Below are 26,912 nucleotides of genomic sequence, written 5' to 3' on the forward strand. Positions count from 1 at the left end.
AATATAGGCTCAAAAAGAAAGAGAAGGAGAGAACAAGGAACACACCTGGAACAAGAAGGCAAGCAGATACCAGCAAGACAAAGAAGCAATGAAAGTAATATACACAGAAGAAAGGCAATAAACCCAGAGGCAAATGTTAGATGAAGGAAAACATATTAGGTTAAAAGAGCTAGTCAGAAATGTGCCTGAGTTAGGTTATGCATTGAAAACTAAATGAAGTTTCTGTGTCATGATTCAGGAGCACGAATACTAATCTTAAACATGATGAAAACATTTCCATAATAAAGTCAATCAAGAGCAGAAGAGTGTCATATGGAAACCATTTCCTGTCTCTAAATCAGTACGTTGGGTGCACCATTAGGTAAGTCTTCTAAGTAACTTTGAAAGTTTTGCTTTTAATATGAAGCAATGACAAGAATAAGGTAATTCTTTTAGGGCATTTTAAAATTACATTTCAGAGTCCATCCAATATTAAACATACATTAATATCAGTTATGAGATTAACACATTACCAATCCTAGTAACAAAATTTGTGCTCTACAAATAGTAAATTGATCTAAGTATTTTACTTCCATTTGTAGAAATGTGGAAGACAAACATAATATTGTAAGGTTGATGTGAGAACAAGCTATTTTTCCTACTGTGTATAATACCAATAAATAGGATAAAAAATTCTGGCAGTATTTTTAATTTTTCACCCAAAATGCTTGCTAATTTGTGTATTTTTAAAATTCAATTAATTAATTAATTTTACATCCCAACTATACTTTCCCCTCCAATTCTCTCCTCCACTTCCTTCCCACTCCTTTCTGCCCCTCCCCCATCCACTTCAGTCTTCTGTTTCTGTTCAAAAAGGAGAAGCCTCCCATGGGTATCAACAAAACATGGCACTAGATTGATTCCATACAGGCTCCCTAGTTGTTGGTTCAGACTTTATGAGTTCCTATGAATCGAGTTAATTGTTTCTGTGGATTTTCTTGTGATGTCCTTGAACCTTCTGGCTCCTACAATCCTTCCTCCCTGTATTCAGCAGGATTCTTCAAGGTCGGCTTATTATTTTACTGTGTTCTCTGTATCTGTTTTCTTCACTTACTGGATGAAGGACAATTGGGACACTCCACTCCACTTAAACAGGAGGTGGCCAGTTTAAGCCACCTATCCTTTATCACTAGGAGACTTACATGGGATCACCCTTGTCGTTTTGTGGGGAGTTTCCCTTGCATCATTTGGGTATCAAGTTTATTTTGTTTGGTTGGTTTGGGGGCTTTTTTCTCACACATTAGGTCCCAACCAGTTTCCCTTCCCTTTACTCTTTCAAGTTCCCCCATATACATCCCCTCTGCAATTCTACTGCTCCTCCATTTCCCTTCAGAAAAGCATGCCCCCAAGGGTCATCAACTAAACACACATAACAAGTTACAATATAACTAGGAACAAACATGCATACCAAGGCTGGATAAGGCAACTCAATATGACAGAAAAAGGTATAGTGTTTTTAAATGAATGACCAAACATGTTTCAATATAATTATTATTTTAATAATTCTATGACAGAACAGTGCCAATAAAATACTGTTTTAAGATGGGAATATGAGGAGCTTGAGATATGGCTCAGTGGTTAAGAGCATTGCCTGCTCTTCCAAAGGTCCTGAGTTCAATTCCCAGCAACCACATGGTGGCTCACAACCATCTGTAATGAAGTCTGGTGCCCTCTTCTGGCCTGCAGACATACACACAGGCAGAATATTGTATATATAACAAACAAATAAATATTTTTTTAAAAAAATGGGAATATGAAAGTTATAGTAATATTAGTATATACTTATATAGTAATGTAATAATATAGTAAGTAATATAGTAATAGTATCCAGGTGAATTTGAATACACATCAAATTGGAATGCCATACTGGTCAGCCTTTCATTGTTGTGAAATAGTACCTGACATATATGACTTAAAGGGTATAGGATTTGTTTGGCTCACAGGTTCAGAAGTTGTAGCATAAAGCCAGATGACCCCACTATAGAAGGCTGTGACAAATGAGAGCATCGTGACAGTGGGTAGGACTGGCAGAGCAAAGCGTCTCACATGGAGGTGGCAAGGAAGAAGAGAGGAAGACTGGAGCCCAAACTCCCCCTTCAAAAATATGCACCTAGCTACCGACTTCTTAAAATAAAGCCCATCTTCTATAATCATACCATCTCCCAATATTCTACTGAAACTTTAATTTGTCGGTGGATTTAGTGAAAACATTACAGGGACCAGAGCCTTCATAATCTAATTCAGTCATGGGCAAACTCAGATATATGTTTTATTAATTCTTCAGTTCAATATAGTTTATAATCAGACGGCAGTACGAGTAGCACTCTTAGTAGAGCTAACTCCAACTTGAGATTACCTTTGCATTCTGGCTGTCTCCCAGTCCAGCTGCCATTGGGTAAGCAAGTTCTTTCTTCTGAACCATAAAGGATATATCCAGAATCACAAGCAAAGCGTACAGTACTTTTAGTTCTGAAGTCACTTTCCTGTCTAGAGCCATGACCAGGAGTGCCTGGATCCCCACATGTACCAGTAGTATCACCTGCATGCAGAAAAGTGGAAATTAATTTATTATGATATGCATTTATTATGGTCACAAATTTGGCCAATTGATAGACATTTACTTTTGTGAGTGCTGTTTTCACATAACTTGATTGCATAAAAATGTATTTCACGTGACTAGAATCACATGAAGAGAGAACACAAATGAACATGGTGTCTGAGTATCAAGTTATTTTTCTTATTGGAGATTTGTGAACAAATTTTAAAAGATTATGGATATTTCTTTATTGTTTTTAGAATCTAGCTGGTAATGGAACTTATGGGAAATTTGTAAATGACAAGACTATGGATTCAATGGGCAATGCATTCATGAAAATTAAAAAGACTGGATTCAGTTACCACAGAATTCCTTCTCTGAATCACCTAATTATTGATGCATTTTCAGTTGATCTTCTGGAACTACGGTATGTTAGATTCGAGTAAATCTCGTAACAGAATTATTCCTATGCCTTGAAAATGATCCTTTTTTAAATTTCCTCTTCCAATGACTGTCAGGAACAAGATAGCAACCAACTGTATTTTTTCATGTGTGAAAACGCAGGAAGTAAACTCTGAGTAACCCTGAGGTGGAAGCTGGGTATCAACTTCGCAACAGAGTGTCCTTCATCGCTCTCATCGCTAGGATCCTGTGCTTTGCTTTAAAGGTTACGGTTTTCTCACTGGTTGGGAGCAATTGGAGTCCTGGCCTTCAGCTGTTCTTTCTGCTAGAGCCTTCTAATTGGAGTTACTAATAGCTGTGCCTTACCTAGAGGATCAGAGGATGGGATTTTCACCTGTTGGCCATTAACTGCTGGGTATTTAAGCCTCCATGGTGCTATTAAAAAAGGGCTTTGTACAAGTGATTAGACGTCCGTGTGTCTGTCTGTCTCTGTGTGTTCCTGTATTTCAACCTCCAGCCCCTTGCTGGAAGCTCGCAAACTGGATTGTAGCGCATAGAGCACCAGATGGGGGCGCAGTGCGCGCGGCAGTCACTCTCTACACTGCTGAGCTTTCTCTACCCACAGGATCCATAGGGACTGTGAGGGCACTTAGATCACTTTCTGGATACACTTCCTGACATGTTCTGACATGTTCTATGTGGAAACTTTCCTCAAAATTTCTCTTTTACATGTGATGTTATGCTAACCACTACACGCCTTTTCAGGACGTTATTCGCTGTTTACACGTATGCCATAGTTTATTCTTCAATTTGGTTTTTGGCTTTTAATATAATACATACAGAGGGAGGGGGATGTTTATATGTACAATTGGTCTTCTGGGAATTTATTATGAGTAACTTAACATAAGACCATTTTTCATGGAAGGAACTTTTAAAATAACACTGATTGGTGGGTTCGATTAGAAGTGCAGAGAAATGCCAGTGTTTAGAAGATGTGAGTGCAACTATTTCACTATTGCACTTATAAAGGGAATATAAATGTAAAACTAATACTAATAATTTGCATGTCCGATCTCTACAAAGTAAAAATTATACCAAAAGATAGATTAATATGTAAATTTTGAGAAGTCTAGAAAAATAGCATCATATGTAGTTAATGGGTGAACATAAATAGTATCAATGAAAGATCTACTCGATATCTAAAGTTTATAGATTTTTTTAAAGAAAACAAATAGGATATAAATCATAGTAAAATCCATGAAATACTCTGTCTACTGGTTATTAATAAAATAACAGTTTCATATGCATTAATTTAAATATAACTTCAATAGCTATAAATAGTTAATATAGGTGATATCCTTAATAAATAACATTAGTATTAATAAATTGCTTTCATAAGATTTATTAGGTTATTTTAATTAAAAGGATTTAGGAAGTTTTAAAAATTTTGCCACTAAGTAATCATTGTTTAGAAAGAAAGATAATCGAATTCTGATAAAAATTAATCATATAAATTTTCCTTCATAGGAAAAAAATGATTTGTACTAAAATAAAATGTCTACTTTATTATAACAAGTTGAACAACCTTTATGAATCCATGGAGAAACATGTTCTAATACTACACAATTGTTTACATGGGGTACAGCACAATCAAAAACACATACCTGAAATTTATTATCTAGAGCAGAGGTTCTCAACCTGTAGGTTGTGACCCTTTGAGATCAATGAACCCTCTCATGGATTCACATATCAGATATCTTGTATATCAGATATTTAAATTGTTTCATAACAGTTGCAAAATTATATTTATGAAGTAGCAATGAAAATACTTTGATGGTTGGGGTCACCACAACGTGAGGAACAGTTACAGGGTCACAGCATTAGGAAGGTTGAGGACCACTACTCTGGAGACTCAGCACTCCCTTGCCTGTCAATTTCCATTACCTTACAAGTAGCCTAAAGAATGAGTTCAGCTTTCACTCAAAATTTTTCCGATGAACGCTGGAGTCCTTAGAGAACGCTCTCTGGATTAGTAATCATAGTATAATTTGTGACACACACGACTCTCTTTCCCAGCGGTACCTGAACAATGAGGCTGAGAGCCACTCCAATGTCCATTTAACTGGCAAGTCCTGGAAGCCTGGCCTAGAAGAGAGCGCTTTCCTGTGCAGGAATAGTGAACGGTTGAGCCAAAAGTATACTTCTCTCCAGACAGGACTGCATTAGGAGGAATGCCAGGGTGTCCACAGTCAATCACTACAATACATAATTATTGAATATAAAATTTTTTTATATCTCCTATCGAACCACCCAAATCAGCTTGTTTACAAAATAAAAGTAAAATTTCTATTCGAACATGTTAAAGCCATTTCTGTTCAGCAGTCTGAAGATCACATTTGACCAACGTAAGGAATGACTATAGATGAATACAAAATCAGAAATTTACTTAAAACATTCTGAAATTTTATTTGTTTATTTATTTTAAAATTTTCAGTTCTCAACGGTAAACTTTCTAGATGGCAGCATTATATAGCAATGTCAAAAGATTAGAGATAAAGTTCAGATGGACATATCTCAAGATCTCAAAGACTCTAGAAAACATACACCTAATTTTTAAAATTTAATTTATTAAACATAAATAGATGTCATAGTTATAAGAACTATTGGGTTAGTTGTCCATCCTAAGCATTAGTTTAACAGAGACATGTAAGCATGTAAATCTGTATGTGTGTTACTCTAATGAGGTGTGATGGCAATGACTGTATCTGGAGGAAGTTGTACAATTTCTTTAGAACACTGAGGTAGATGGGCTGAATGAAAATGCAAGGAAGTCAACCATGACAAAGATTAAATCATACCATGAGTGAGGAGAGAATATTTTGAGAATAAAAGAGATGGAGAAAAAGTGTTCTATGATTTACATTCTATCTGTGTGCCTGGGACGAATTTATACAAAGAAAAGATTCAAGGGCTTGACATTCAAAATCTTTTCCAGGCATAGTAGAATCAAAATGCAAAGACAGAAACTTTTGACATTAGTGTATGTTCATTATTAAATCAAGCTTAGAGAAACATGCAAAGCTATTCATTTCCAGATCAATAACATATGCAAAGGAGACATTAACTTCAAAGATGACCTTGATACTTACCAACTTCTATAATGGGACATATTAATCAATAAAACAAAGGTCTATTGGTGCTAAAAAATAAAATAAATCTAAAGAATTTAAAATTTATATGTTCTGAAAAAAATTAATGTTAATGGTTTGATTATAATGACTATGTAAGTAAATTATTCAAATCATTGGGTTAGTCTACTAAAAGAAGTAAAATATACTTTGCTTAACAGGTCAAATAAATTAGTTACATAGAATCAGAAATTGTATGGAAGGAGTGAAAACTTTGCTTTTCTAGAATACACAGTGTTGTCACACATTTTCATTAGAACTTTCCTCTTAAACATAAAAGAAATTTCTCTCAATAAAACATGATTTTAAAATAATTTTATTATTTATTATATCCAAAAGTTACTTGGAAAATCATTTCTTAACAGTTTAATCCATCCTTTTATAATTTTTCTGTATTTGATACTTGTCAGTTGACTGAACCAGAATTATGTCCTCTTCTATCTTCAAAAATTTTATTTATAACATATAATATATATATGTGTGTGTGTGTGTGTGTGTGTGTAGTGTGTGTGTATGTGTGTGTGCATGTGCGTGTGCCACAGCATAAGTACAGAGCTCAGAAGACATCCTGTTTAGAATCACTTCACTCCTTCCACCTAGTTGCTTAGATCCCAAGTTTATTGTTTCTGCTATGCTGTGAACTCACAAGGGCTAAATTTCCTATGAACTTCTGGCTCTTCTATTTAAATGTAGGAATACATTGAACACATCTTTATTCTATTACATCTGGCTTTCTCTGCATGAGTTCTAAGGCTAGAAGTTAGATCATTGTGTGGAAAGCATTTTTACCCAATTGAGCAATCTCTGCATTTATATTAAATTATTGTGGATTATATATATTACTGTATTTGTGTTTTAAGCTTCTAGTGCAAAATATAATAAAAGTCAAGGGACTTTTACTGTACATTTGTGTACATTTTGTACATATTGTACTTTTATTGTTCATCGTACATTGAAGTGCGAATAATGTGTATTATCCATTATTAAAGTTAATTTAGGCCTTTGTAGGATGAATATGTAAGATCTATAACTTTTAATTAGCACTGCTTTTTGAATCCCCAAGTATTGTGAAGAACCAATAGCTGCTCATATTAACATTAAGTAGGATTAAACAATAGTTTAATATTGATACAAATTAAAAATACCATTGTCTCTAAAACAATAATATTAGAGAGAGTGAATGACACCCAGGCAGAGAATGATAGAAAAATAGCTATCACATTAATATTTGTTGTGCATCAGTTTCCTATAAGATGAAATCCTCTATCATGCAGGAAAGTTCATTGAGACACACTGCTCTAAAGGGAGGTAAGACATTCTTTCTGCAGGGAAATTCCTTCAGCTAGGAATTAAGAAGTCCCTGAAACTGACCAGATTCTGTAATCATCTCCCTCCCCAAGTAAACATAAGCAGTAAGGTCGGACAGGAGACACTCTCAAAAAGTTAACCTGGAAGACCTGTGAAGGCCTCCTGCTATCTGAGCTGCCTACAAACCAGTTAAGTTTTATGCGAGTTGTACAATGCAGTCTGGGTTTCCAGCTTTCTTTAGCTGTCACTCATGCTAGAGTGGATCTTAGGTGATGCACCAGACCATTACTCTTTTCTGCTTCTGTTGTTACCACTCACTCAATTCATGGTACATAACGCCATTGGTCGTTTGCATTTTGGTCTATGGTGGGTCCTTCCCAGGATTAAGTAGATGTCTCTTCCTTTCTCACTAGCAAGAGCAATAATATCATAGAATATTATAGAAAACTACATATTTTAGTAAAAAAAATAGTATTATAAAAACATTTAAACAAAGAATCTGTAAAACATGTAGATGTGTAGATTTGAAACAGTCAATATAATTTAATTCAGTCAGTACAATTTCTTCAGGTGTATAGTTTTGAGTATAGGTTGTCAATAAATGTCAATATTATTTACATGACAATGTTTCAGAGGAACAATTCATATTATTTACTTACTGATGCATTCTGGCAAAGGTTTGTCCCATTGTCCATTTGGCTGACATATCAAAACTGAAGAGCCAAATAGAAAGTATCCTGGATTACAGTCATAGAATACCACAGTGCCATAGGTGAAATTCCCGTGTTCTATTTTGCTTTCTCTTTTGGAATTGGCTGGAATCCCAGGATCAGAACAGTTGACCACTAAATAAGTGAAAAAGTAAAAAAAATAGCTTGAGAATAATATAATTATACCTAGATGCAACTCGGTTGAAATTTTTAAAAACTTAGTTTCAGAAGTAAATTTAATTAAATAAACCACATACTCGAGAAATTTAGTTAATCCATGAACTACTGAAATAATTGTCTGAAATTCGTGTAGGTAGAAACACAGGGAAATTTCAGCAATTTTAAGGATCACAGTAACCCATAAGAATTATGCTAACTAGGAGGAGGGAGGGGAGGGGAAATGGGAGAAGGGGAGGAGGTGAAAATTTGTAAAATTATATAATTTAATAAAAAATGAAAAAAGGAATTATGCTAAATGTAGATTAAAGAACCATCCGACTTAAGGTAATTTTCTCGAATACCAAAGAGAAAGTGAAAGTATATTACTATTTTTTTAATAAAATTATCTTTCTCATATTTCATTTAAAAATAATTAACTAGCCGGGCGGTGGTGGTGCACGCCTTTAATCCCAGCACTCGGGAGGCAGAGGCAGGCGGATCTCTGTGAGTTTGAGGCCAGCCTGGTCTACAAGAGCTAGTTCCAGGACAGGCTCTAGAAACTACAGGGAAACCCTGTCTCAAAAAAACCAACAAAAAAATAAAATAAAATAAAACACCAAAAAAAAAAACCAAAAGAAAAAATAATTAACTAAAGAACACTTTTAATCTGTTACTATCTGGTAAGCTACTAAAAGAATTTACACAAAGAGCATAAAATTCCGGGGGCATTTTTTAAAAGTACAAAGTCATAAATTCCAAAGTATGTTTCAGTACTCATGAACAGAAAGGAACTTAAAATGATCTTGAGTACTGTATGTATGCCCTCAGAAATAGCTATGGCTTAATAATATTAAGCAGAAAGAAAGTCTTATACTTCTAGACATACATTGAGTATTGGGAGAAATGTCATGGGGGTCTATCTTATATAAAGAACTAGGGGAACTAATAACTGCTGTAAGACGGAGCAGTCTTTCTTGGGACAAATCTTTAATTAGTTAAGCAATATAAAGTGATACTGTAAAAAGCCAGATACACAAACATCTAGATTAGCTTCTGCAGGGTGTATTTACTCATTTGTGGAATAGGAATAGATCCCTAAACATTGAGACTGAAGGGAGCATGTAGGAGGAGATATGGAAGGCTCTGAAGTGGGGAGAGTAAAGGACAGAAATGATGTAATTATACTTTTAAAAGAATTATAAGTAAATAGATGAAAATAAAATTGAAAAATTTAACAATTAAAAATATGAAATGAGAGGACACCAATATTCAATCCTTTTGTTTTATTAGATAATAATCTGCTACTGTTCTGCCTGAGCTGTTAAGATTTGTCACCTAATACAGATACTGCTGCATGCCCCCAGAAGGAATGTGGTGAGCTGGTTACCTTTGCACACAGGTGGGGGATGGCTCCACTGCCTGTTGGCCTGGCACTGTGCCTTCGTTGGCCCTTGCATGATATACCCAACATTGCAAGAGAATGTTACCACATCATTAAAGTTGAACCCATTTCCACTTGTTCTTCCATAAATTGGACTACCGGGGTGACCACAGCTAACAGCTAAATCATTGGAGAGAGGAGAAAAACAGTAAAGCATATCAATTATCACATGACGATTATTTTTCTTCACTTCAAAGTAAAAAAATCACTTACTGTATAGATAGATGCAGAGTAATTTTTACTAATAAAGATATAGGCAATCAGTAAAATATATTGAGGTAAACACACTATAGGATTGTGTGCTTTTTAGACTGTTATGTGTGTGTGAGAGAGAGAGACACAGACAGACAGACAGACACACACACACACAGATAGAGATAGAGAAAGAGAGAGAGAGAGATTCATGTGCATGTATTTGCACGTGTGTGCAGGTACATGAACAGAAGCTGTACAAGGGTGGTTGGGTGGCCTCCCCTGTCACTTTGCCATTTTCTTGTATCTGCAGCTCAAACCTTTTGACAGGCTGGTAGGCTGTGAATCCCAGCAATCCTTCGGTATCCCATAACCCTGGGATTACAGACACAAGCCAGACTATGCCTTACTATCTACAGGAACAAGAGCTCAGTTCTTCATGGTTGTCCAACAAGCATTTTTGTTGTTGTTGTTGTTGTTTCTGAGATAGGCTTTTTCTAAGCATTTTTAACCATGAAACATCTTTGAATCCACTTAGTTATGAAGGTTTCAGTAAAGCCTTATATATTTAATATATCACATGCTTGCTTTGTTCTATATAGCTGTTTGATGTTGTTTCTCTTTTTTGTATATCCTGAAATAATACTGAAATACAAAAAACAATTCTACATAGTAACATGCATTTTCACCCCTAGATGATTGCAGTAAGTATAAACTGACCAAGTGTAATTTTAATAGTTAATTTTAAGGGCTGCAATATTTGTATTCATTTTTCAATGTAATTTTAAAATCATTATTTTGATATTATTTAGAAAAAATATCATTAAAATTTAATAGACAAAAGTGTTGGAGTCTTAAGAAGACAAGATATTGTAGACAACAGGAACCAGTACATGGTGCTTATCTAGAAGCGTCAATCATGCTTTGAAATCTCGCTACTATTTTCAAGTCAATCAGTCTTACTGGATATTATTTGATAATTTAACACTTACTTGGAAATTATATGCTCAATAGAATTACTTGGATCCTTTTTATGCTATGATCCTTGCATTAATTTTATGAGGTGTTAGATTTTCCCAAAGACTGCTCTTCTAGGAAGTGTTTTACTGTGTGTCAACTAAATCTGTTATCAGACCACCCCAGGAATGAGGTTTCATAATTGAGTACAGAAAAGACTATAGCTGTTTCTAGTACTTTCTAAGTGACCCAGGGGCAATTACTCTTCAGCTACATTGTAAATGTCAACATACTCGCTTGGAAATTTAACTGCATCTTATTCTTGTTTAAAATTATCAATAAAAAAAAAAAAACAATTTCTCCCCTCAGGGCCTCTTCTCATTTATAGTCCTAATTATTAAAAAAAAAAAGACAGTGGCATTATTTGGCCATGTTTGAATTTAGATGAGAAATGAAAAAAAAATCTAGGGCAAACACAAGACAAATATTGCTCTACTTAAGTTACCTAGTTGTGGTGGTGGTGATGTGTCTGTACGTAAGATGAGTTTAAATGTTTATTATTCCTTTCTTAACCAAAACCTCAAAACTCAAAAACATTTCCTATGAAACACCTGTTATTTCTTTTTTAAAAAATTGAGAATACTATAATTTATAAATATTACATACTTATTAGTAATTGATTAAATAAGTCTATGGTTTAACTCATATTAAAGTAATCACATTTTCTTTAAAGCTTGCTAAAACTATTGTTCATAGCCTATAATGCTGCAAGTGAAAGACGCTGATGTCTATACTGCCACTCACTAGACAATATTCTTAAAATATTAATGTAAGTAATTGAAAATGGTAGTTATTAGGAGAGATTTAAAAATATATGGACAATTAGGTAAAGTTAAAATGGATCACAATATCACATATGTACATCTGGATATTAATGATAATAAGAAAAGGTAATGCAATTATCCTTATTAAACTATACTTTTCCTTTTTGTGAAACATTTAAAATGTATACAAAAAACTTCAAAGACAGAAATAATATGGAGAAGGAAATGTGTTTTCTGGAGTCAAGCTCATCTCCAAAAACCAGCTTTGAAAGGAGCAGGGCTGGGGATTTTTCTGTTTTCCTTGGCAGATGCAGAATGCATGGGGGAGGAAGGCACAGGTGCTTGTGAGAGAGAAACGCTGAAAAAGGAACACTTGAAGCAAACAATCACTTCAAGCTGTGCCTCATAGAAGCCGTCTGACTTAAACCCTCACCTGCTAGAGATGAGACTTCAGAAAAGTTCTGCTCTACGTGGGATCGTTCGCATGCATGCACACACACACACACACACACACACACACACACACACATGTTGAATTCTGTCCAGTGTTAAGGCATTTCCAGATAGATGGTACACCACTAGCCCAAGAGTTCAAGTATCAGTTTAGGACTCATGAAACAATGGTAAAGAAGAGCACTTTGATCTTATTCATGGTGTTTCAGCCCAGCTAGCCTCAAAGCTACTTCTGCCCAATCTCCTTCAGTGCACTGTCCTCTACTTCCTGATTTAGAGTAACTCATTCCCTTTGCACATGAGTGAGCCATGCCCAGACTGCCTTCCCTTTCTTCCTCTGTCTTAAAGTTCTTGTGCTTTGTCATAAATAATAAAAAGAAATGAACGATATCACCACGGTCAAATTCAAGTTTCGATTATAGGAAGAAACTTCTGATAACTCCCAAGCACAGCTGTAACTATTTAAGGAATTAAAATAAAATTCAAAAAAAATCAAAATCCTTTTTAAAATTCATTTTATATTTTATATATAGGGTGTTTTGCATTTACAGTTGCCTGTGTACCACATGCACGCCGTGGCCACAGAAGATAGAAAGCCTCAATCTGGAGTTGCTGGTTGTGAAGTTATGATGTTTGTGCTGAAAACCAAACCTTGGTTCTCTAAAAGAGAACCCCGCACTATCTTTCTAGCACCGTTATATCTTTAATGCACAATTTCGTACATAAATCCATTAAAAGGTTTATTGAAATGCTGAGTGTGTTCATTCAAAAATAATTTTTTAAATGTCCAATCATATACGTAGTCAGTTTTATATTTGTCGTAAAGTATTTTAAATATAGCTATGAAAACTTTCCAATATTCGTCAAACTATTTTCATCACATATCGCAACATATTAGTTCTACTTCACATATATACTATTGATATATTTGAGAATATGATGGTTTCTGAAGCTAAAGGGAACCATAATGATAAACACTTTCAAATGTTTATGAAATGTAGTGCTGAAAGAGCAAATTCCTTGACTTAGCTGACGTAATTAGCAATGGATCTGACATCAGTACAATGGCTCTGCCTATGCTGTCTGATGCTTTTCCTCCACTAATTACAACTCATCAGGATTCTATTTGATGAGGGAGCTATAGCACCCTAATTACTAAAACACATTTACCAGAAGCATTTACACTAGAGAAAGCTTTGTAGTCTCACATCACAGGAGTGTTGACATTGTTAAAGTGGTGTCAACAACTTGACAACCTCACGTTACAAACGTGCTGCAAGCATGCCGTACTCACACAAGTGTTTTCTTGTAAATATTTTCAACAAACGCTGAGGTCCTGAACTTAAATTATGTCTTCATGAAAACTATAAAGAATGTACGATTTAATATTACCCCCTTATATAGTTTTATATGATCCTGAAAGATTATTACATAGCAGTGCACCTGAACACAGAATAAAATTTAATTTGCAAGGTCATCTAAATATTGTAAAAAAAAATAAAAGATTTATCTTGTTTAGTGAACACGATTCATTGACTATTTCAGAATACAGGAGATCTCTACTTTCTTTTGTCATGCTTACTTACGCACACAGGATGGGAGCTGACCAGACCAATTGTGATCCTGCTGACATATCCTCACTGATGAGCCAATCAGACGAAAGCCAGGATTACATTGATACACAACCGTGTCTCTGTATCCATAATTTTCTCCAATGACTTGACCATTCACTATGAGTTCTGGAATTCCACAGTGACCCGCTGAAATTTGTCAAATAATGTTTTAATAATGTAACTGAGGATTTTACTTATTATTTATATGCATAATTAGATTTACTAAATATTTAATAATTCATACAGAATTAAAGAACATAAAGGTAACTAGGACACATTCTGAAAACATCAAAAATTTAGAAATATAAACAATTGTCTAGTGGAGTGGTCTAAAAGAAGTTTCAAAACATTTCTATATACTGAAGTGGATATCTGACAAACAAAATATTGATGAATAAAGAAGAGAACAGTGTTTAGGAAAAATTTTGTTAGTATAACTCTTCCAGTGTATCTCTCAGGTAGTGGGATTTTGACACAGCACCTTCACATCCAACCAAGTGAGTATAATCCAAGCCTGGTTTAAGTGTTCTATTTAGAATGTAAAATAATTAACATTTTTTTTTTTACATTTTTTTACATTCTTTTTTTTTTTTTAAGAAGAGGAAAATAAAGAAGATAGATCCAACGTCCGGGCTGAGCGATTGCTGGGTAGTGAGATTCTGCATTTTAAAGGAGGATCTACTACTGAAACTTTTCTAAAGCTGGACAATCCCTAACTGCTTTCTGAACATTTATAATACCCACAGATAAGTAGAGCCATCGCATCTCATCAAATAAGCTTCTTCCTGAAGCAGATAAAGATCAGTACTGTAAGACAAAACATGTTCAAATCCAGAGAAGAGCTTACTATGGGTGCAGAGCCACAAGTAATACATCAACAGCCCTATCTTTACAATCAAGACTCAGGGAAATTGAAGAAGAAGAGACAGAAAGATTGTAAGAGATAAAGAATTTTGAAATTTGCTATGAGATTATGTTCTGTATCTGAAGGGAGGCTACACCTATTAAATCTCAAGAAAATGGCTGCCTAAACATGACCTTAAAGTGATACTATCATATGGCATGCTGTCATGGATAGGGGAACCTCACAAGGACCCAACCCTAGATGAAGACCTATAACTAATTAACAACTGACAAGAGAAGAAGTATTAGTCTTCTTCAGGGATGAGTCCTTAAATGAATATCCAATGCCGTGTTGCTAGCCATAAAAAATCTACATACAATAAATATTAAATAAACCCAGAAAATTATACTTATATCTATCTAGATATGTTTATTAACAATAATAACTTAAGTAAGAGGCCCTAGATTTGAGAAAGAGTGGGAGAATAGGATATGTGCCATAGGACTTGTTACCAAGGTGAGAGAAAATTTTGTAGTATTTTACTTAAAAATAAAACTAAAAATCAAGAATATAGAAACATACAAAATAGACAGAAGAAAATAATTAAGTCAATTTCCAAAATAAGAAAAAATAGAAAATAGTAATATATACTACTGAGTAATAAAATCATTAGATAAAATCTCTTCTAAAATATCAGCAAAATTGTTGCGTATAAACCATTATACATAAGAATGACAAAGATACACCAGTACAAAGCCTACAGGATTTAAAGCATAGGAGGACATTAAAATCTTTATGATAATTCATATCAACAATTGAAAAGAAATAGAAAAAATCTTTAAAGTGATCTTACACACCAAATATATAAAAAGTACACAGTAATGAAAGAGGGAAAGACGAATACATTGAGAAACAAAAAGAAAAACTATGTAGAGATAAATTACATTACACATATCTAAATGTATGTTTATATATAACTAATTGTATTTTTAGAAATTCTTCAAACCAATAAAGTGAATTTAATATGCTTGTAAAAATTCTAGGAAATTCTTTCAACTGACTGCTGTTGTATATGCTAGTATCCAATATTTGAAAGAGGTAATTATTTTATACATATGTAATGCATGTGTCCCCATAAAGGCATGAGATTATTGTTAGAAACATTATTTGTTTGACTTTAAGAGTTATTCATTTTCTATTGTGAGACATGTTAGCATTAAACTTCTTCTGATGTTTTGCAACCTTCCTAAATGAATCAAAGTGGCCACCTCATTTCAGGGAATAGGTTCAGTTTTCTGTTGTGTATGGAGGGAAGGTACCATCGAACCTTCACCTGGCGTTGGATGGAGAAAATGACAGAGCCCCACATAGGAGCACCGGACTGAGCTCCCAAGGTCCTGATGAGGAGCAAAAGGAGGGAGATCATGAGCAAGGAAGTCAGGACCGTGAGGGGTGCGTTCATCCATTGAGACGGTGGGACAGATCTAACGGGAGACCACAAAGTCCAGTTGGAATGGGACTGATGGAACAGGGGACCAAACGGGACTCTCTGAATGTGGCTGACGGTGGAGGAGGACTGAGAAACCAAGGACAACGGCTATGGGCTTGGACTCTACATCATGGACGGGCTCACTGTGAGCCCTGTCAGTTTGGTTGCTCACCTTCCTGGACTTAGGGGGAGTTGGGAGGATCTTGGACTTAACATAGTGAAGGGAACCCTGATGGCTCTTTGGCTTGGAGAGGGAGGGAGTGGGGGTTTGGGTGGAAGGGAGGGGAGGGAAGGGGGAGGAGGAGGGGAGGAGATGGAAATTTTTAATAAAAAAATGAGGAAAAAAATAAAATAGGTTTAGCACACACACACACACACACACACACACACAAAAAAAAAAAACCGTACCTAGACATCTGGTTTCCGATCCGCTCCACAGACCAGAGGAAAGACATTCTCTCACAGCAGAGCCCACCAGCATGAATCCCAAATCACACGTAAAGATGGCTGTGGAGCCATAGGAAGTTTGTGTTCCAATCTTATTTCCGTTCGGAGGTGTTGGTAATTCTCCACAGGAGATGACTTAAAAACAGTAAGTAAACACACATGAGACATGGTTAAAATGCACTTGTCAAAAAAATAGCATGGTGATTATATTTTAAGTTAACTTTGAATTGATTCTCTTAAATATGTAAATGACATTTTAAAATCAAATTTGAATGTGAAAGAATAGAAAAAGGATATGATATATTTAATATTTATTCTTTATGATTAGAGAGAGTATAATTAATTAACCCAAATTTTCCTTTAACTTTGAAGACTGAACAGAGGTGTGTGAGGTAGAAGCTATTATAACATCTAGAAATCTATTTTATTGTCATTATTTCTAAACTTATCTTATGCCATGGGGCAAACAAAATCTATGCTAGCACAGAGATTTAGACAGAAAACTGTAAACACACATGCTTAAAAGGAAATGTTATCCACAGATACTTATTTGCTAGATATAACTAGCTATCTGTAGTATTAAATTTATTAAAAATCATTTCTCATTTGTCCAATTATTTATATATAAAATACCAATGTCTGTACTGTACTTAATGAAATAGATTTGTTTTGGATTCAGGTTAAAAATGATTTAATCTAATGTGGTTTCTGGTACAAAATAAGAAACAGGCAAAGGAAGTTGGGTGGTATTTCAACTGTCTCTCCTGTTTATTTAACAGACCCTGACCACTTATACACACACACACACACACATACACACATATATATATACACACATACACACACAAACACACGAACTGATAATTCTCAATTTGACTAAATAGCCTTTAGATTAATGTAAGTCTGAATTTAGACTGTATATCAAATACGTCAGAAAATTAAATCATCTCAACAGCTTTACAAAATAAATGTTATATTTTCCTTATTCAAGAAATTGAGAACTAGAAAGATTAAGCTTCATATAACACTGCTATTCTGCTGTTAAAATCACATGTTTTTTAGATTACCTGAACTAGAGATCCTTTCTGTATTTACAGACTCTTTGGGTTTTTGAAATGGTTAATTCATCATGTAGTTTCATTTTTAAAAGAATAAATTCAATTCATATAAAACTTAAAAACACTTCCCATCAAGTATTAAGTACACTATGATTATGAGTATAATATAGCTGCTATAATGAGATTTTTTCAGATATTCTCACCAGATATTTGATTCAATATATTTATTAAACATAATAAGCAAACCTTAATGTGTAACAAGAATAATTTTATTAATTATAAACATAGACTATGCTTATGTTTCCTGGCTGCCCAAACCCAAATACTCAGCCTCTTTTTTTTCTCTACCTTTGCTTGGATTTCCCGACTGGCTATATTCTGCCCTGCCATAGGCCAAAGGAGTTTCTTTATTAACCAATGGTTATAAAACATATTCACTGCACACAGAGAGGAATTCCACGTCAATTAGTCCTGTTGGTTCACTAGTTTTGATGATTCGCACCTGCAGTTCAGGTACTCTGAAGGCTCATTTGAGCCCAGGATTCTGAAGGTAGGCTGGGTAATATGTCTCAAAGGAGCACTCATACAGACAGAAAGAATCAATCATTCTAATCATTGTATTTGCTGTGTTTTAAAAAAGAAATAATTCAAGAAATTCACTTCCCCCCCAAAAAGCTTCTAAAACAAGCAAGGCATACTTTGGCAGTATGGTCTTTCATTTCTCCAACTCCAAGTACCATTAGGAAGGCATTCAATAGAAGCAGGACCAAGTCCATGATAACCAGGGTCACAGCTGAAAACCACCTTAGTTTTGTATTCGTAATGTGATCCATTCACAATTCTCCATCTTCCATGTTCCAAGGTAAAGGAATTGATGCTTGGACAAGTAACAACTGCACGAATGGAAGAATAAAGATGCTAACAAGGCAAAATATCCACCTCATGGCCCAAAGTGTATTAAATCCTTTATATTGCCATTGCTTTAGTTCATTCGCTATGCTCTCTACAAAATATTATTTGTTCATTTTTTTCCACACTAATCATTAATTACTTCTATTTCCCCAGGAACTCTTGGAGGGTAGTTTATTAAAAATAAACCTAGAACTACATTTATTGAAGTAGAACATTACTAAAATAAACATATTTTAAAGCTCTGTATACAGTTTACTAACAAATGCCATTTTATAAAGTAAATGAAAATTGATTACCTAAAATAAAAATACCTCATTTGATATCTATACATACTTTGGAATTTCTAAACATGAGTAAAATGTCTGTTTCCTGTCCTTCAGCCTTTCATAGTAGAAAACAGATTATTTATTAACTCTTCTTTTCATCCCAGGACATTGCAGGGATTTGCTTTTAAAAGTCAACAGTACTGAGTTTCAAGTCATAGCCTACAAACTACACACTGTTGACACATTTCCATAATCATACATACCAACACAGCGAGGGGTCTTGTTATGATTACTCCATGTTCCATCTGACTGGCAGGTGGCTGTGGTGAGTTCCTTGGATGAGAGTCTGTATCCATCATTGCAAAAGTAGGTAACTCGGGTTCCAACCAAATAGTCTGTTGTAAGTATTCCCCCATTTGTTGGGGCTTTTGGAATCCCACAGGAAATTGCTAGAACAAACACACACATACACAATTATGGCAAAAGGAAATGCAATACGACTTCATGAAATCTTTAACTGTCAAACATGGGGAATTAAGGTCAGGTGGTGGTGGCACACGCCTTTAATCCCAGCAGAGCTCTCTCTGAGTTCAAGGCCAGCCTGATCTACAAGAACTAGTTCCAGGACAGGCTCCAAAGCTACAGAGAAACCCTGTCTCGAAAAAGAAAAGAAAAAAAAAAAAAAAAGAAATTCACAATAGATCACAAAAAGAGCTTTTCTGAATTGTATTTTTGAATAATTTATTTGAAACTGATAATAAGAATTTAAGGTGGTGGCTCTGTATACCATTCTACGTTTGTGTCTCAGCCTCTCAGCTTTTCTTCATCTATTTTGGTTTTAGTGTTCATAAAGTCTATGTAGGAATACAAGTCAGTTAAATATATGTGTGGTTAGTGCTCAGTGCACAGCATTGAGTTAGATTGCCTAATTTGATAGTGCTAATCAATAAGTATTAAACATTATGGTAGGAGATCAGATATTTTCATTTCTATGTTCTCTAGAAATAACACAAAAAGACTAATATTAACCAAAATTTATTCCTTGTCATAAGAATAGCCACAATGTGTGATGGGCACTAATGAGAGCGGAGTGCATGTGGGACTTGTTCAATAAATAGCAGGCCAGGATTTATTCTTGCAAAGATAACTATAAACTTTCTAAATTTCATTTTAGATGCTTAGTTTTAAACTACAACACATTAGCTTAGGTGAGCATTAGTTTTTCTATGCTATGTTGTCAAAGTTATTTATTTACATGTATATTCCACTTCAGTTGCTTTCAAAATACTATACAGAAATCCTACATACTGACTCTTGTCCATGTTTGTCTAACACATACACAATCAGCATTTCCTAGATGATAAACAATTATATAATTACCTCAACCAATGTCTGACAGCACTTAGAACCATAAATAAAATAAAATTCTTTTACTCAGCCCCTAAGACTCAATTAATATTGGTATCCTGCCTGCGATATGTGTTAGTACAATGATAGCACAAACCTTGTGGGGTTAACCCACCAATGTGTGATTTTATGTTAAGCCCATTTCATGAGTTAAAACCACTACCCAACAACTGCTTGGATGACCAAGAACCCAAGAAGATAGCCCAGGGACCTAAAAAAAGCAAACTCTACTTTTCAAAAAGAAATTTAAAAAATTAAATAAAAAACAACACAACCATCATCAGAGAGCTTCCCCCTGCGACATATAAAGAGACTGACAGCCTGTCATTAAGCAGAGAGTGAGAGACTTTGGAAGAAGACTCAGTCCAAAATGGGAAGTCTCTGTCAAAACCTTTCCTTCTGGAGCCAAGGAACCCGGAGGAAGAGGAAGGCCAGGCAGGGGTGGCTCACACCTCTAATCACAGTACTTTTTACGTCACAGGCCCTTAATCCCAGCACTAGAAAGGTGGAGAAAAGAATGACATTACTGGACGGAGAGAGGAATGTAAGGCGGGAGGAGACAAAGCTCAAAGCATTCAGTCTAAGGATTCACAGAGTCAGGATCTTGGCCACTTTGGTCTGAGGATTCCAGAGATGTAAAAGGTCACCCTAATGACTGGCTCCTTTACTTCTCAATTTGTTAGTATTTACCCTGATATCTGACTCCAGGTTTTTATTATTAAGACCAATTAGAATTTGTGCAACAATTCTAGACTTACTTTTCTCAACGTAGCAAAATATATAAGGTACAGAGAAGTGTATTTTACTTAAATATTATGAAGGTCATTTCTGTTTATCAGTCCTTTAATTCAGAGCAAACTTGTTCCTTTTTACTTTGTAAAATCTATCATGTATTTAATTTATGTATATACAGGAATGGAACATAATGAGTGGAACTTAGTCAAGTCAATACAAACCATTTAAAACTTAACAGAAGAATCAACATTACAAAATAATCTATTGCAATTTTCTGACCTAAAGATTCTGAATAGAAAAGTAACACTGAATCAAGTAAGTACATAAGCAATTTCAAACAATTATGTTTTTATCCTTTCTATCATTACAAAATCTCTAACCTTTGTTAGGAAAGTAAATGGTCCCATGATATCTCTTTCATCAATATTTATATTTTCTCATATTCATGCGGGTAATTATAATTTAAATAAGCCCTCCTTCCCCAATACTCCTTGCCAAAGATCAAGTATTTCCTGAACACACACACACACACACACTCACAAACATGCACTTATACTCACAAATACAAATACATATGAAAGGACACATGAGACACATGAACACACATACATGCATAAGAACACAAACATGAACACGTACACATTATTGAATCTAGGTTACAATAAAATAAATGTAGTTAAATAGTATAAATTTCTTATATGTCTAGAGAAACTGGTTACCTATGGCTGAATACACTATGCCATAGTCAAATGGCTGGACAGCTATCTTGTTCGCAGGTAGCTCAGTTTTAACTTCTGTGATGGTTTGAATGAAAATACCGCTCATACACGTGTGTGCTTAGGTCCCAGTTAATGAACTGTTTGCAATGATGTGGAGGTTTGGCCTTTCGGAGGATGTGTGTCTCTAAAGATACGCTTTGAGTGTCTCTCTTTCCCTACTTGTTCTCACCCTTGACTCACTGATATTAAAATCTACTTCTTCAAGACTGATGTGGACCAAAGACCAGATGAAGTATCCAGCTCCATGGTCTGAAAAACAACTCAATTATTAAACTTTTCATTGCTAGAAAAAATTTGGACTAGCTGGACCACAGCCTCTAAAGTCACTCTAATAAAGCCTTGATAATGAATCAGACTTTACTAAATTCAATACAACAAAAATTCTTAGTATTAATCCAATAATATGTATTTTATTTTTATGTAATATTATATTATGTGTGTGTGTCCTCTAAAGGAATTTGACTAATACAACATCCCAACTTTAAAAAAAAAGATTGAATACAATATGTTCAAGAGAATCATCCTTTGAGGCTGTCATGGTTACTTCTCTACAGAATGCCAGCAAAACAGAATTCATAGCGGGGCTAAGAGGGTGATTGATGTACAGCAGCCTAGAGTTCTTGCAGGTTGTGCCCTGAATGTGCTGCCCACACAGATGCTATGATCACTCTGACTATAGAACAATAAGATTTCCAAGATGGAAAATAGCTAATGTTCTTGATTAAGCCCACTGGAAAGACCAGCATGGTCCGTACTGCTTCTTTTGGCCATCCTTGTGTCTGTGTTTCCTGTTGCTGCTGCAGGTCTTGTCATCTGTACTGCCATCAGAGGAAAAGTTGGGTTCAGGCATTCTAGGCCATGTTGATATTCTTTATCTGTGTTGCCATTGAAGATCATGTTGATGTCATTGATCAGGGCTGGCACCAGGGAACATGTTGAGAACTGTGTTTCATGCAGCCTCCAGCGGCTGTGTGGAAGTCCTTGATCCATGATGTCACTGGCTGTTACACACTTCCATTGCAGTGGTATTGACGACAGCAGACTCAGAATTTAGAATGAGAGGCATAGAAAGCTTTTGTGACAACCTTTTAACACCAAATAAATAAATGCATAAAGAAATAAAAGAAATAGTCTGAACAGGAAACCATTGAAGAGAGTCCTTAAAATTGAGAGAAAGATGCTGAAGTCTAGCTTTTCATATGTGATAGCTTCTGATAGGGTTCGGAGTGGGAAGGACTCAATTATCTTCAAGGGGTAAGGCAATGGGAGCTTGATCATGCTCTGATGAGTATACGGACAACACAAATTGGACTTGGTATATTTTTTTTTTTTTTTTTTTTTTTTTTTTTTTTTTTTTTGCTGGGGGAACAAGGGTGGGATGGTGGACTTGGGAATGGAAAACGGGAATGATCATGGTGCATTGTATGAAATTCTCAAGTAATCCATAGAAGCTACTATATTGGGCGGGGGGGGGGGGCAAGGATTGCAAAGCCACTGCTTCCTCATTGCTGCGCACTGCGTCTCCCGTCTGCACTCTGTGCAACACACACACAGAGACTGACAGACACACGGACATCTAATCACTGGTAAGAAGCCCTTTCTTTAATAGCACCATGGAGGCTTAAATACCCAGCAGTCAAGTGGGCCAACAGGTGAAAACCTTATCCTCTGATCCTCTAGGCAAGGCACAGCTTTTAGTAACTAGAATCAGAAGGCTCTAGCAGGGAAGAGCAGCTGAAGGCCAGGACCCCAAATGGTCCCAACACCTCATAACAACAGTGCCTAGTTGTATAATGGAATGGAATTGTTCTGATCTTAACATTGGTTCCTGTATGCTTGTCAATCAGTGGCTATCTGACATTCCAAAAGAAAAACTTATTTAAGGAAATGCCAACACAGAGAGCCAAAGAAATTTTCTAGTTATAACTTGTTCATGTTGTCTGACTAAATCTCATGTAAGTAAATGTTAGGATATCTAAGACATTGAAAAGCATCTCCAGTGACTTACTTAGAAGTATTTAAACACATACATCAAACTACAACAAACGCATTTTTACAAAATAATCTTTTTAAATGTTTTGATGAAAATAAGAGATCAGTTTTGTGAGAAAGACAAAGGTGTTTTTGAAAACAAATACTGTGTAATTTTACAAGGTTAATACCTTTCCTTTCTACTATACTTCAAATTGTTAATTATAATATAAAAGTATCAATTAAAAATAAAATAATGTGATATAACATGTGAAATGTAATATTATATGCCTAAAATTAGTTACATGATCACATTGACTTTGGGAAGCAATTGATATTTTCAGAAAGTTACAGATGATTTTTTTTTTAATGCAAATCCAGTCATTTGGAAATAGAATCAGAGTTCCAGATTGCCATGACAAGAAGGCTTACAGCCACCTGAAACTCCAGCTTTAGCATCCAAAGCAATCAATATCTATAAATACCTTCATTCACCTGCACACATTCATGTACACACACACACAGGCACACAGGCACACAGACACACAATTAAACTTAATGTAAAATAAAACCTTTGATTATGTAAAGATTATATGTATATATACATACATATGTTAAAAAAACATACTCATAAAAAATTTTGTACCTATAAAGTGAGTATAAATATTAAGGTACTTTAATGTTCATTTAAAGTATATATGATTTAGTGTCATTTCCAATACTTTTAATTCCTAGTATTATTATATCATGAGATCAAGTATTCCTTTCCCAATGACTCTTAAGAAAAAATGATCCTGAAGTAGGTTGGGTCACAGTTTTCTGAGAAATTGCCATATTGATTTCCAGACCAGTTGTACAAGTTTGTATTCCCACCAGCAATGGAGGAGTGTTCCCCTTACTTTACATTCTCTCCAACATACACTGTCTTTGCTGGTTTTGATCTTAGCTATTCTGACAGGTTTAAGATGGTATCTCAGAGTCATTTTGATTAGCATTTTTCTGAAGGATAATGATAGTGAATATTTCCTTAAGTGTCTTTTGGCTATTTGAGATTTTTCTGTTGAGAATTCTGTTTAGATCTATATGCCATTTTTAACCAGATTATTTGGAATTTTGATTTCTAATTACTTGAGTTCTTTATATATTTTGGGGATCAGTTCCCTGTCTGATGTGGGATTGGTGAAGATCTTTTCCCATTCAGTAGACTGCCTGTTTGTCTTACTAACTTTGCTTTACTGAAGCTTCTCAGTTTCAGGAGGTCCCATTTATTTATTGTTGCTCTTATTGTCTGTGCTACTGGGGTTATATTTAGGAAGTGGTATCCTGTGCCCATGCATTGAAGGCTGTTTACCACTTCTCTTCTATCAGGTTCAGTGTGGCTAGCTTTATGTTGAGGTCTTTAATCCATTTGGACTTGAGTTTTGTACATGGAGATAGATATGGATCTTTTTTCATTCTTCTACGTGTTCACATCCAGTTATGCCAACACCATTTGTTAAAGATGCCTTCTTCTTTTCCATTGTATAATTTTAGCTTCTTTGCCAAAAATCAGGTATTCATAGATGTGTGGATTAATATCCGGGTCTTTGATTTCATTCCTTTGGTCAATCTATCTGTTTTTATGCTAATACCAGTCTATACCCAAAGATGCTAAATCATACTACAAGGACATTTGATCAACTATGTTCATAGCAGCATTATTTGTAATAGCTAGAACCTGGAAAACAAGTTGCATGCCCTTCAACCGAAGACTGGATAAAGAAATTGTAGTCCATTTTACAATGGAGTACTATGAAGTAGGAAAAAAAAATGGCATCTTGAAATTTATGCAAATGGATCAAACTAGGGAAAAAACATTCTGAGTGAGGTAATCCAGATCCAGAAAGATGAACAAGGTAGGTACTCACTCATAAGTGGATACTAGCTTTAAAGCAAAGAATAACGAGTCTATAGTCCACAGCCCTACAGAAGTAAAGTAACAAGGTAAACCCTAAGAGAAACATGTATAGATCCCCTGGGAAGGGGACATAGACAAGATCTTCTGACAAAATTGGGAGCACTGGGATGGGAGAACAAGGGAGGGTGGAAGGGGAAGAGAAGTGGAGAAGAGGAGGAAGGAAGAAAACTCAAGAGGAGGAAAGAAGGGGAGTGGGAGAAAAACTTGAGAAAACAAGATAGTCGAGATGCGGGAAGGACAGAGATGGAGAGCAAAGAAAGATACTTTGATTGAGGGAGCCATTATAGGGCTAGCAAGAAAACTGGCACTAGAGAAATTCCCAGGAATCCACAAGGATGATGCCAGCTAAGACCCTAAGAAATAGTGGCGAAGGTGCCCAAACTGGCCTTGCCCTGTAGTCACCATAGAACCTTTGTCTGGTAACTGATTGAAACAGACACAGAGATCTGCAATGAATCACTGGGCTGAGTTCCCAAAGTCCAGTAGAAGAGAGGGAGGAGTAAGAATATGAGCAAGGAGGTCAAGACCATGCTGGGGACACCCACTGAAACAGCTTACCTGAACTAATGGGAGCTCACCAACTCCTGCTGGAGAGGGGAGGAACTAGCATAGAAACAAGCTAGAGGCTAGAGGCTGTACTCCACAAAATTGGAAAATGTAAAAAAAAATGGGAAATTTTCTGGAAAGATATCAGATAGAAAAATTAAATCAAGAACAGGTGAACAAGGAAATAGAAGCAGTTGTCAAAGGCCTCAAAAAAAAAAAAAAAAAAAAAAAAAAAAAAAAAAAAAAAAAAAAAAAAAAAAAAAGCCCAGGTATGGGTGATTTTAGTGCATAAGTCTAACAGAACTTCAGAACTTCCAAGAAGAGCTAATACCTATACCCCTCAAAGTGTTTCACATAATAGAAACAGAAAGAACATTGCCAAACTCTTTTTATGAGGTTAAAATTACACCAATACCGAAACCACACAAAGGCTCAACCAAGAAATGAATTACAGTCCAATCTCCCTCATGAACATAGATGTAAAAATACTCAATAAAATACTGGCAAACTGAATCCAAACACTCATCAAAAAGATCATCCATCATGATCAAGTCACCTCCGTCTCATAGAAGAAGGGATGGTTCAACATACAAAATTCTGTCACTGTAATCCATCATATAAAGAAACTGAAAAAAAAACCCATAATATCATCTCATTAGATGCTGGAAAAGCATGTGAA

The 26,912-nt window shown here is 35.2% G+C and overlaps 1 protein-coding gene across 3 annotated transcripts in view; it reads right to left on the reverse strand.

Moving 5' to 3' along the window:
- Window positions 1-26,912, reverse strand: part of Csmd3 (CUB and Sushi multiple domains 3) — a 976,820-nt gene that overhangs the window by 46,572 nt on the left and 903,336 nt on the right. For all 3 annotated transcript variants that reach the window (XM_038342099.2, XM_038342098.2, XM_042055667.1), the window contains 8 exons: window positions 19,102-19,287; window positions 18,359-18,553; window positions 16,564-16,737; window positions 13,796-13,969; window positions 9,730-9,903; window positions 8,133-8,318; window positions 5,060-5,233; window positions 2,396-2,578 (listed from right to left, as the gene is read on the reverse strand). In XM_038342099.2, coding sequence (XP_038198027.1) covers window positions 2,396-2,578; window positions 5,060-5,233; window positions 8,133-8,318; window positions 9,730-9,903; window positions 13,796-13,969; window positions 16,564-16,737; window positions 18,359-18,553; window positions 19,102-19,287 — 1,446 coding nt within the window. The remainder of the gene's footprint in view (window positions 1-2,395; window positions 2,579-5,059; window positions 5,234-8,132; window positions 8,319-9,729; window positions 9,904-13,795; window positions 13,970-16,563; window positions 16,738-18,358; window positions 18,554-19,101; window positions 19,288-26,912) is intronic.

Source organism: Arvicola amphibius, chromosome 9 (genome assembly GCF_903992535.2).
Source record: "Arvicola amphibius chromosome 9, mArvAmp1.2, whole genome shotgun sequence".
Taxonomy (NCBI): Eukaryota; Metazoa; Chordata; class Mammalia; order Rodentia; family Cricetidae; genus Arvicola; species Arvicola amphibius.